This window comes from Enoplosus armatus, chromosome 12 (genome assembly GCF_043641665.1).
Source record: "Enoplosus armatus isolate fEnoArm2 chromosome 12, fEnoArm2.hap1, whole genome shotgun sequence".
In the NCBI taxonomy this organism is placed as follows: Eukaryota; Metazoa; Chordata; class Actinopteri; order Centrarchiformes; family Enoplosidae; genus Enoplosus; species Enoplosus armatus.
This window is the reverse complement of record NC_092191.1, coordinates 783,600-796,709: the sequence shown is the minus strand read 5'-3', so window position 1 is coordinate 796,709 and position 13,110 is coordinate 783,600. Positions and strand designations below refer to the sequence as shown.

At 42.0% G+C, this 13,110-nt stretch overlaps 1 protein-coding gene across 1 annotated transcript; it reads left to right on the top strand.

The window, feature by feature from the left end:
* Window positions 1-5,408: 5,408 nt before the first annotated feature.
* On the top strand, window positions 5,409-12,815 carry LOC139294447 (synuclein-like). Its single transcript, XM_070916347.1, has 6 exons — window positions 5,409-5,529; window positions 9,953-9,994; window positions 10,551-10,678; window positions 10,962-10,988; window positions 12,078-12,134; window positions 12,288-12,815. Exons 1-5 carry the CDS (start codon window positions 5,409-5,411, stop codon window positions 12,132-12,134), a joined length of 375 nt encoding a protein of 124 aa, XP_070772448.1. The 3' UTR covers window positions 12,288-12,815.
* Window positions 12,816-13,110: the final 295 nt, after the last annotated feature.

Genomic DNA, 13,110 nt, shown 5'->3' with positions numbered 1-13,110 from the left:
GCACTACAAAGACAAAGAGACCAGAAAGCCATCAGGACTGCGACCCTCTACGGCGCCTTGAGAGCCTCTTTTTACTACAAATATTCATGGAAGTCTTTTCTTTGACTTTTGTTTGTCCTTCATGTTTTTTTTGACTTGGCATAGCAACAGTAACTATGGGGGGCGGGGCTTAGCAAAAACATCCCTTCCTTTGATGCCTTTGATCCAAGAGTCCGTCATTATTGTCATGTCTCGTCATTTACGTTAAGTTAAGTTACCATTTCCTGTTTTATTTTGTAGTAACTGTGTTCCCTCTCGTTTCAGACCATTTGACTTCCTGTCCTCGTGTTTCCCGCCTTTGTGATTGTCAGCCCCGCCCTGATTGTTTCCACCTGTGTTCACTCACCTCATGTTTAAATAGTTCGTCTTGTCCTTTTCCCCCAGTTCTGTTCCTCCTCTTGCAGGAGTGATTCTCTGTTGTTCACTTTGTTAGTTTAAGCTCCTTTGTTTTCTCACGTTTTTGTATTAGTGTTTTTCCTGTTTCTTAGGAGTGATTTTGATCTCTTACTTTGTAGAGATCTCTTGCCTGGTCAAGCTTCTTATTTCGTTATCAATAAAGACTCTTTATTTGTACTTTGTTTGAGTCGTGCTTGGGTTCATTTTTGCCTCGCCCAGTCGTGACAATTATGACATCATCAACCATAGTTAACAAGGGGAAGCCAAACGCTGTATAGTTAGTTCAAACTACTGCATCCAGTATTTCTTTTTTACAGCTGGAAAAAAATGAACAACCAGGAAGAACACGACAAGGAGTGTCCAGAAGCGAGGCGTGTGTTTGACTTGCTGAAGGGAGACATGGCAGACCAGGACGGGGCACAGCGAGTCCACATTCACGGGGCCTGGTTGGATTATTTGTTTGAGAAGGCAGAGAGGGAGATAGAAGAGGCGGCCGAAAAGAAGGCCGAGGAGGAGAAGGAAGACGGGAAGGCCGAGGAGGAGCAGGAGAAGGAAGACGGGAAGGCCGAGGACGATGGGGAGGGGGAGGTGGCTGACATTGAAGAAACCCCCCAGAAAAGGTCTTCCAGATGGAAGAAATTTAAAAAGTTTCTCAATTGAAAACCATAAGAGCAACAAAACAAAAACAATAAGAGCAAGAACAAAAACAATAAGAGCAACAACAACAAAATAAAAACAATAAGAGCAAGAACAAAAACAATAAGAGCAACAACAAAACAAAAACAATAAGAGCAACAACAACAAAACAAAAACAAAATCCATAACAATGAATGTAGCAATAAAATAATAAAAAATAAAAAAATATCTACATGACATTTCACTTGTTCAATTCTGTTTTCAACACGACATCAATGAATCTTTATTGTCATCATTTTATTCAGTTCACTAACTTAGTATCTGTGTAATCATATTCTCTGTCATGTTGATCCACCTAAGTGCTGGTGAAGAGCAACATGTACCATGTTCCCAGTCTGTTGTGACCATTACACCAGAATGTATTATTTATTTATGATCTCGTTTTAATTGCTCATAGCAGTAACTTTAACTCAGAAGTGTGGTTGCAGGAATAAAACAAAAAGCAAGAAAAGAAAAACTGAAAATAAGAGGTAAAGAAACCCCCCCCAAAAAACATGGCTGCCATTCTAGCCTGTGTGTGTGTGTGTGTGTGTGTGTGTGTGTGTGTGTGTTAGCCAGTCACAGTCAGCTTTGTCCATTTCTGTCCAATCTTCTAAGTTAGTGGTTGCCATGGTGATTGTGGCCCCTTGGGGCAGGGCATTGCAAATATTATAATATTTAATATTAAGCTTTTTTTCAACACACTTTTTTAATGGAAGTGGATGGGAGGAATCTTCAAAACCTCGTCAAGTCCACTTCGTTCTAGTCCTGCATACTTTCAGCTACAGACTTCCTTTGAACTTTAAACAGGTCACAAGACTTTGAACTATTAAACTTGTATTCAGCTTTTGGAATGATCACAACTTGCGTGTAATTCCCTTTTCAGCCCCTTTGTTTATAATGGGTGTGTATGGTGTTTAGGAGTTTAGTGCAGTTGTTGCTGGGTTTGCAGAAACATTCATGTCACGACTGAAACCAAAATGACTACAGAGACAGTCATGTGGGAAACTAATTAACCCCTGACACACACACACACACACCACCCTCATTAAAAAACTGCAACCATCAGTTAGCAGGCAGGTGCTGGATTCCTCACAGAGGTGATCTGGAACGAGCTGTCCAGTCCTGAGGTCCTCAGAGGACCGGACGCTCCACAGGCGTCGGATACGGCTGCTCATGTAACACCTTCACGCTTTATTTCTTCTAGCAAACCTTTGAATCACATTTCACAGGACTGAACTCACATTTTGTATGAGCACCGGGATCGCTGTATTTCAGATCCACTGCGTGGTGTTTCTGACCTCTCCATATAATCATTGTGCCACTAAACGGGGGGCCAGACTATCAAAGTCCTGGTCAGAAATAAATGCCATTAAATATTCTCATATGAAATCATATCAATCTGGTATTTGTAACTCCAAATATCCTACAGCCATGGACGGATTATGAGACAACAAGCCCCTGAGTGCAGACATGTGGACGGCCCCCCACCCCTCCTACATAGGAGCCTTTGTGGTGGTTTTGAGTCTCAATCAGTGACATTGCTGAGTGTGTGTCATTGTGTTGAAGCTATCTTCCACTGTATTATCTTCTGTATTATCTGAATGAAAGACTCCGTTGTGTGCTGACAGACACACACACACACACACACACACACACACACACACACACTGAGCTCAGCTGAAGGCTTACAGCATGTGAAGCAGCTGAACACAGCTGTATGAAAGTCAAAGGTCTGATTCATTGATAATAACATCTATTACATATTTAGATGATTTTGTCAAAACTTTCAGAAGCTGCAAATTATTATATGAATTAATTAAATAAATTAAGAATCAGAATCAGAAATACTTCATTGATCCCCGGGGGGACATTGTACAGTACCGGTGCTCCCATTCAAGAGTAGATAGCAGCATAAATTTAGATTTTAAAAAGATATATACAATAACAATGTAAATGTATGTGTATATATATATGTATGTATTGCACTGAAACATGTAAAGAATAAATAATGAGGTAGTATATGGCAGGTGAAGTAGGTCCAGATATTTACTCATTAGTCCTCAAAAAGGATGAAAATGAGAAAAAAGAACCGTCAAACACGACATCTTCTGTCAAGAACCTTACAGTAAACACAGTGGAAATATGTACTTTTTACTTTACTTACTTTACTTTATTTGACAGATAGATTTTACATTAAACACATATTATAAGCTTATGAAATACAGCACCTTGTTTGAGATTAAATCAGTGGTTTTAGAAGTGGAGTTAGAAGCTGCTCCGCTAAAGAAACTAACATTATAAATATGTGACGTGTCATGAGATCAGAGCATTTATTCTTTTCATCAAAGGGCGTTGATGATTTCCTCAGAGGGATCAATGACACCAACCATTGTGTGTGTGTGTGTGTGTGTGTGTGTGTGTGTGTGTGTGTGTGTGTGTGTGTGTGTGTGTGTGTGTGTGCGCGCGCAGGCTGATGGTCAGTATTGATCAGTGCTGTTGGGCAGACAGCTCTCATCGCCACGGTAACCCACAGCAGCCCATAATGTTGCTGCTGATCCTCCAACCATCCATCCCGGAAAAAAATGAAATATAATGGGTCTAAAAATAGACCGGCGCCGGCTGTTAGCCAATCAGAGAAGGGGTGAGGCAGCCAAGGGTGTGTCTGGGAGAGTACTGTGTGTGTGTGTGTGTGTGTGTGTTGTGCTGAGTCACATTCAGGTTCCTGTCAGGACACAGGGGTGGGGGTGACTCCTTCCTCCTCCTCTCTCATTTCCCCTGTGATCTCCTCCACCCACCCTCGGCAGCCATGTTAGCAGTGAGGTCGCTTCAGCATGTTAGCTTGCTAGCCTTCGTATATCTTCCAGCTCGCTTCTGTCGTCTGACTTTAACTGAATAGTCAACAAAGACGCGATCTAGCTTCAGCGTGAACATTTGATATATAAACCTCAAAGACACGTAGCTGTCGTGGTCAAAGATCTGATATCTGTCGTGATGATGATGATGATGATGATGATGCTAACGGCGCGTCCATTGATTCCACTAGCATCTTTCGTCAGTATTAGGGCCAGCGCCTACAGTTGAACACATGGTGTTTACAGCAGCAGATCCCCGGCTGAGGTGAAGTTATGACAGATTACAGGAAGTCATCCTCCATTTGTTCCTCTTGTGTTCACTCTGTAGTAGAGGGGGGAGAGGAACACAACACAAAGCTTCATCCATCAAACACATCCTAACAGAGCTAATCAAGTTACACCCGGCTAGTGTGTGTGTGTGTGTGTGTGTGTGTGTGACTACACGTCGGTCACATGCCACTTTCTGCTGTGACCAGTAACTACAGGTGTGTGCAGACTTTCAGTGTATAGTTTGTGCAGCACATTGAAAAGCACTTTTGGGTCAAGTCCCGCCCTACTGCGCTGTGATTGGCTCGTACTTGTTACTTTGACTCTTCCTTGTGATTGGACGCTAGCTGCTCCCTCGCCTGTAACTTATTGCATTCATTTTCTAGTTGGTCTTCATTATGAAATAGGAAAGATCTGATACTTCTGAGGGGCATACGCTAAGATAATGAGCATAATCCTTTCCTTAGATAAAATAACAAATGCTATTCTAACTGACAAGCTTTAATTTTAAATCATTTTGCCTATTTTGTTGTCTTCTACGACCTGCAGTCGTCTGGCTTCTTCCTGACTGTCAAACTTCAGCTTTGTCCCACATGCTTCATGCACATCATCATGCTTTTTATTGCTTTTTATATGCTTTTTCGAATTGTTTAAAAAATGTGCATTAAAACAGGTGGATGGAAACGCACTTGTTGTTTCAAACATTACTAACAGTTTTGATGATAAATCTGCCACCATTATTACTGTGAACTGTGAAAGAAAGATTGACAGCTTAGCGACGGTAACTAAGGGGGGGCGGGGCTTAGTGAAGTCACTTTGAATGAACTGCTTCCTCCTCTCTTTCTTCTTCTTTCCAAATGGTTTTTCTATCTCTATACCACAAATCAACTTCTCTCCCTTCTTTATCTATCTCTACCTCTCTCCACCACTTTCCTCTCTCTCACTCCACTGCACAACAACAGTCCCATGTTGCCCCCCCCCCCCCACCTCTCTCTCTCTCTCTCGTCCATTAGCAGGAAGAACAGATCGCTGGCAGACGACAAGAGACGAGGCAGCCGAGGCAGACGGAGCAAGAGAAGAAGAAGAAGAAGAAGAAAGAGAGACAGAAGAGCAGAGAGAGAATACGACTGAAGAAGAAGAGAGGAAGACAGAAGAAGAGACGAGAAGCAAAGCATCATGGACGCTCTGAAGAAGGGATTTTCCATGGCGAAGGATGGAGTGGTGGCCGCCGCTGAGAAGACCAAGGCTGGCGTGGAGGAGGCCGCCACCAAGACCAAGGAGGGGGTCTTCTACGTCGGTGAGAGGGCGGATGGATGGATGAATGGATGGATGGAGGAAAAGTAAAATTCAACAGCAAACTGTACATTTGATTTTCAGAATTTGTCAATTTTTTGTGGTGGAAAGTGAGATGGGTGGATGAAAAAGTAAAAGCTGGGATAGAAATAAGGACAGAAGAAGACAGGTGGAGGAAAAGTGCAATACCCCATGACACTGTGAGGGGAAGAAGGGACGATTGAATGAGTGAATGATAAATGGAGGACAAGACACTGAATCTTAAAATAGTGCAATTCATCATGTCGTGCATTAAATTTGAAGACGTGTAGGTCTATTTGGAAGGAAATTAAAGAACAGACGGAGGGAAGTATAGAAGGTCAATAAAATGGAGGAATAAAAGAGAAGAACTGGCAGAGGAAAAGTTAATTTTCAAACCAAATTGCATATAACATTTTAAGATCCGTAGGGGTGGGGCTTTTTGTGGAAAGTGAAGGAGGGATGGGTGGAGGACGAGTGAAGTTCAACAACAAGCTGGGACGGATGGAGGGAGGGATAAGATGAGGACAAGATAAAATATTAAATAATATTAAATAATTCATATTAAAATATTGAAAAGAGATAATAGAAAAACAGACAGGTGGAGGAAAAGTGCAATTCATCATGACATTGTGAATTAAATCTGAAGTCTATTTGCAGCAGGAATGAGGGCAGAAGGGATGGATGAAAAGATGGAGAGATGAAGGAAGGGATGAAACAAAGGCAGAGAAAAAGTGATATTGTTGGTGGAAAGTGAAGAAAGTGACCAACCATCAACAAACGCTGTGCAGAGAGAAAGTTACTGACAGGATGGACACCTGAAACATGACACAGCATTAATAACAACATGTACACCTGAAACATGACACAGCGTTAATAACATGTACACCTGAAACATGACGCAGCGTTAATAACAACATGTACACCTGAAACATGACACAGCGTTAATAACATGTACACCTGAAACATGACGCAGCGTTAATAACAACATGTACACCTGAAATATGACGCAGCGTTAATAACATGTACACCTGAAACATGACGCAGCATTAATAACAACATGTACAGGAGCTGAAACATGACGCAGCGTTAATAACAACATGTACACCTGAAACATGACACAGCGTTAATAACAACATGTACACCTGAAACATGACACAGCGTTAATAACAACATGAACACCTGAAACATGACACAGCGTTAATAACAACATGAACACCTGAAATATGACGCAGCGTTAATAACATGTACACCTGAAACATGACGCAGCATTAATAACAACATGTACAGGAGCTGAAACATGACACAGCGTTAATAACAACATGCACAGGAGCTGAAACATGACGCAGCGTTAATAACAACATGTACAGGAGCTGAAACATCACGCAGCGTTAATAACAACATGTACACCTGAAACATGACGCAGCGTTAATAACAACATGTACAGGAGCTGAAACATCACGCAGCGTTAATAACAACATGTACACCTGAAACATGACGCAGCGTTAATAACAACATGTACAGGAGCTGAAACATCACGCAGCGTTAATAACAACATGTACACCTGAAACATGATGCAGCATTAATAACAACATGTACACCTGAAACATGACACAGCGTTAATAACATGTACACCTGAAACATGACGCAGCATTAATAACAACATGTACAGGAGCTGAAACATGACGCAGCGTTAATAACGACATGTACACCTGAAACATGACACAGCGTTAATAACATGTACACCTGAAACATGACGCAGCGTTAATAACATGTACACCTGAAACATGACGCAGCGTTAACAACAACATGTACACCTGAAACATGACGCAGCGTTAATAACAACATGTACAGGAGCTGAAACATGACGCAGCGTTAATAACAACATGTACACCTGAAACATGACACAGTGTTAATAACAACATGTACAGGAGCTGAAACATGACGCAGCGTTAATAACAACATGTACAGGAGCTGAAACATGACGCAGCGTTAATAACAACATGCACAGGAGCTGAAACATGACGCAGCGTTAATAACAACATGTACAGGAGCTGAAACTTGTTTTAGGCTAAAGATCATTACTGCGTCATGACTTTGGGGATTGGGTGAAGAAATGTTCTCTTTCCACAGAAACGTCTGATGTTGTCATCTGACTAAACAGTATTTTTGTTAAGTTGCCAAGTAGGAAATTAGTTTTCATGATATGAAGTCAGACTGTGGCCTGGACTGCAGAGGTGTGTGTGTGTGTGTGTGAAGCTTCACAGTCACACAGGTTAGATGTTATCTAGAAGGTAAGTTCAGAGTTTCACTTGTAAAACCGTATTTTTAACCGCAGACACTCGACTCGCCCATGAACTCTCCTCTTCTGTCGAGTCGTGACGTTTAACCTGTGATGCTAAAAAACATGAATATTGAATAAACAACGAAAGCAGAGTAGATGGTTTTTTAAAAAACTGATATCCTGAATATATCTGAACACAGGAGCCACACGACGTGCTGTTTTTAGATTTTTAGAACCCAGAAGTTCCGGTTTCTCTGTCTACTCTTAGATTTGTAGCACTAGCTGTACGTTTGTCCTAAATCTGAAGGGTTCATCCTCTGTCACTCCACCGTTTGCTAAATATTAAAACACACTAATTGTTTATTGATTATAACTGCACTGATACAAAGTCGTACTTAGCAGAAAGAAAAAGAAAGAAAACTCCATTAGAGGAGGTGAAACCTGCAGGCTCATTAAATATGCATTATATCTGGTTACAAGCTGCCTTCCTGTAACTGAGGTCATGTGCAGCAGAAACAGCTGCTGTGTTTCCACACTGTGTTTCTGTGTTGGAAGATGTTTGTTGTGTGAATCACCGACTGTTTGCTCAGACAAAGACTGTTCAGTCTGACCCGTCACATGTCCGAGCAGCGCGACGCCCACCGGGAGAATCTGGATCTGGACCAAACAAGAGTGTTGAAGTCGGTTGCAGTTCCTCTAATGTCCTCAAGATAGTGAGCCAAGCACCAACCTGCGGGTGTGAAAAGTGAAGCCAATGCTGAAATGTCTTAAACCTTAAACATTCTTTCTGCTGGCCAGCAGGGGGCGACTCCAAAAAAGAGGTCAGATTGTATAGAAGTCTATGAGAAAACGACCCGACTTCTCACCTGATTTACGACCTCAGCAAACATTTTCCTCATGAGTTCATGGACTCAGTCGCTAGTTTCAAGTCTTCTTTAATACGGCTTGATGTTCATTTAGTCAATGATGGTCCCATTTAGAGTCAAACAGACGATAAAGCAGGGTCTGCTTTAGGGCGGGGTTACCTGGTGATTGACGGGTCGCTACCACAGCCACCTGTCAATCAGTATGGAGCCGTTCGGTTGTACTAAAAGGCACTCTAGGAGTCGGGCTCATTTACAAGCTAACTTTGTTAGCAGCTACTTCTCACGGCGCAGCCAGGAGCCAGGTGCAGTCAGGTTGCAGGTACAGGTAGGCCTGCAGAGTGTCCTCGGGTTCTCAGGTCCTCAGCTCCACCCTCTCGTCCAAACATGGTCACTTCTGGTTCCAAAAACCAAGATGGCGACGGCCAAAATGCCAGACTGGAGGCTTCAAAACGTAGTCCACAAACCAATGGGGGGCGTCACAGAGGCCGCGTCCTCTTCTGTTATACTGTCTGTGTACTGAGCCAAAAAAACACATTCTGACAGACACCAAATCTGTAGAAAAGCAAATGAAATTAGATTAAAATCATAATCACATCAGTTGACTTGTCTCCGTGTCGGTGGTGGAAAGTAACAGTAAAAAAGTACTGTACTTAAGTACAATTATGATTTACATGTACTTAACTTGAGTATTTCCGTTTACCACTACATTTATTTGACAGCTTTAGTTACTGGTTATAGTATTTCTACACTGTGGTATTACTACTGTTACTGAAGTACTTCTTCCACCTCTGCTTGCTGTAAACTGGGTGACATGAATAAATGATTCAGCTCTGCAGAGGAAACCAGGTCAGATTCAGCTGCAAACAGCTGTTTGTTTCTTGAACCTAACATGTGAACACGACACTGGAAAGTCTCAGCGAATCTGAACTTCTGATTTGAGCAGCTTTCATGACATGATACATTCATTGTAATGAACATTTCCACAGCTCAAAGTAGATGCGTCGAGATATAATGAGTGAGTGAAAGCAAGAGAAAGTGGTGAGTACGATGTGACTCTGTACTGATGGAATTAGTGCTGTGGAAATGTTGTGAGGTAAACGTGTCAAAAGAACAGTATGTGCGCCTGTATTTGTCTGTTTGTCTTCACGTTAGACAGTAAGGGTGGATGACGGCAGTGATGGAGGCGTTCAGCGGAGGAACACTAACAACACTGCAGGCAAATAATATGAACATTCATAGATCATGTTTCTCTTTTCCAGGAAACAAGACGATGGAGGGAGTGGTGACCGGCGTGAACACAGGTAAACAAACTGCTGCGCGACAAGCTAACTCACGAGTCAGCACTCCACCAAATAAAAAACATGTGACATGTTTCACTCTCACAGGGGACAGGGGACGGACAGGGGACAGGGGACGGACAGGGGACGTTTCGCCCTTTCTTTAGCCCGTCCCACACTCCTCTCTGGCTCCCTTATTTATAACTCAAAGCATTTGGTCCTGCTGTCCTGGTGCCTGACCCACAAAGCGAGATCAGTGGTTTATCTCTGGGCTTAGCTCAGGTTTTAACTGGGGTAGATCACCATGGTAACTGGGATAGATCACCATGGTAACTGGGGTAGATCACCATGACACAGGTTGTTAGAGTCACAGTTTAAACTACTTCAGCTGTTAATTTAGCAAACGTTGTAGTGATTTAGACAGTTTCAGGGGTGCCTCATTAGGACTAATAAATAATACAAATCTTCTAATCTGGAATGTGTTAACACGTTTCTCCTCTTTTAATTAATGCACATCTAACAGCTGAGAGACTGATGCTAAACAGTGTTTTGGGTCTTCCTGCTGTTTCCTGTCGTCCAGTTGCCCAGAAGACGAATGAACAGGCCAACACCATTGCCGACACCGCAGTTACCGGGGCCAACGAGGTCGCCCAGGCAACAGTGGATGGGGTGGAGAATGCGGCGTTGGCGAGCGGATTCGTCAACACGGTGAGTGATGTCATCATGACAACATGACCCCACAAGAGTGACTGTCGATTAAAATGATGTATTAATGTGTTATTATATATTTAGATAATGGTTATTATAGTTTACATCACATGCATGAACAAAAACAAAGCAATCTCCTTTAATTCAGTTTAATTTAATTTAGTAATCAAAGTAATCGGTCATAATATATGTAATCCTACAGTTATTAGTTAGCTATTAGTATTCTAATCTGTGTTGTGTTTTTGTCTTCATTCACAAATCTCTGGTGATTGGCTGAGAGCAGGAGGAGGCGGGACCAGTGGCTGAGGAGGTGCCTGATTGGTCGGGGGGTTTAGTGGCTGACTGATTGCATGGCATGATGCTCATTGCCTGATTTGACTTTCTGACTTTAAACTCCTTTTCAGGACTCACAGCTTCATAAATCTGCTGCTTTTCCTGCTTCATTCAGAGGAAGTGACGTGAAACTGGATTCAAACCAGATCGTTAGTGTCCACATTACAGGGAAACTCCAGCAACAAGAACATCTGCAAGAATGATTATATTTGAATTGTGTAATGTTATTTAAATGTCAGCTCACTGAGACTGTGTGTGTCATCAACATTAGTGTTAAACAGGAACACAACATGACTAATATACATTTCAGATTTATAAAACTAACATAGCATGAAGGAGAAGGCTGCATGGTAACAAAAAAAACATCGTTCTTTCTGCTAGAATCCATCTGATGTTCATCATTATGCTGATGACGCCTTTCTTTACTAACAACATCTATAACATCTATTTTCTGTTTATAATTACGTTTGATATGAAATGATAACCAACACTTGGCTAGTTGTGTTTCCTCGATGCCCTGACAAGTCTAGGTAACAAAGATTAAGTTGGAAATAAGCAGAGTTAAGTTTTTAGGGATGTATAAATGTTTCCTGTTGCAGGATTCAGTGACAAGTCAAACATGAACGCTTCACCATCAACACGTACACAGCGACTAACATGGCTGTTTCTTTCAGCTTCTCTCATCTTTGGCTTCATCTCACAGCAGGCAGGTTTCTGCACAGGGGGCCTCCTCTGGTTTCAGCCTGCTGTGGTCTCGTTATACTCGTGAAGTTACTCTTCTCCCAAAGCAACTGCTGCAAACTACATAAAACACTGTTAACTGGTCCGTGTGTAAACAGGATAGTAAGATGTGTTTTGCAGCTTAAATCTTCAATTTATAAGTAACCTTTTACATTTCAAACACACCTAAATGGAGTGCGGCCATTATTCGTGTTATTAGTTGCGTCTGTGTAACTAGTAACATGTCTACTTGTTCTGGGAGAAATGTACCATTAAATATAAATGGATTTGTATGGAGGTGGAATTTGGTGGCTGTCATGTGACCTCCGCTCTGTCTCTCCTGCAGGCTGACCTCCCAAAAACCCAAGCAGGAGGAGGCCAGACTGAACAGGCTGCACAGTAGGTGAGAAAACCACAGAAACTTTACTCAAACTGGAGGAAACAATGCAGTTGTTGGGGACTATTTTCAGCTGCGGATTAATCCACATTTGTGCTGTGCTGATTTATTTATTTATTTATTTATTTCTCTTCATTTTGTTTTCTTCTTCTCTCTCAGACTCTCGTCCTCACCAACCTGCAGTCACTTCCTGTTTCTCCCTGTCCAATGAGAGAAGAGGAACCTTTACATTTTTAGCTGTCGCTCAACCCTCTGACCTCTGACCCCTGACCCTCCCAAACCCTAAAAGATTCTCCATCTACTGTGTGTATCTTAACCTCATTAACCAATAGAAACCCTCCTCCTCATCTTCCCCTCTGGTTGCCATGGTTACACTGCCTCTGCATCACACTACACTCATCGTACGCACACTGATGTCAGTTTTTAACACTCAGGTCGTATGCATCCATACTCTCAGCTGATTGGTCGGTGTGGGATGACATCACCCAGGCCGAGTGTTCACATTTGATGCCGCAAGTGTCCTACAAGCCCTGCCCCTCCTGTCAATCACCGGACTGACCCCGCCCCCTGACAAGACACCTTTTAAATGCATGTCGCTTTACTGACACACACTTAAAACACACACACACACACACACACACACACACACACACACACTAATAATGAATCCTGTACTTCTGTGTGTGTTTCTGATATTTGCTTTTACAAAACGACAGAAGTGAAATAAACATGAGTTTGAAATCCGCCTGCGCCTCTTTGTTTCTTCTTCACTGTTAAATTAAAACAGAATAATATGATTATTATCAAAAACAAGATACCATCAAACTTAAATTAATTTAGTATTTCCATGTATTCTTAATATATATATATATATATATATATATATATATATATAACTTTGAGTTCATTCATTGTGTTCTGACATGCAGTCAGGCTTCAGACAGCTGCTGTACCTGCTGTTGTGGATGACAAATCAAGTCCC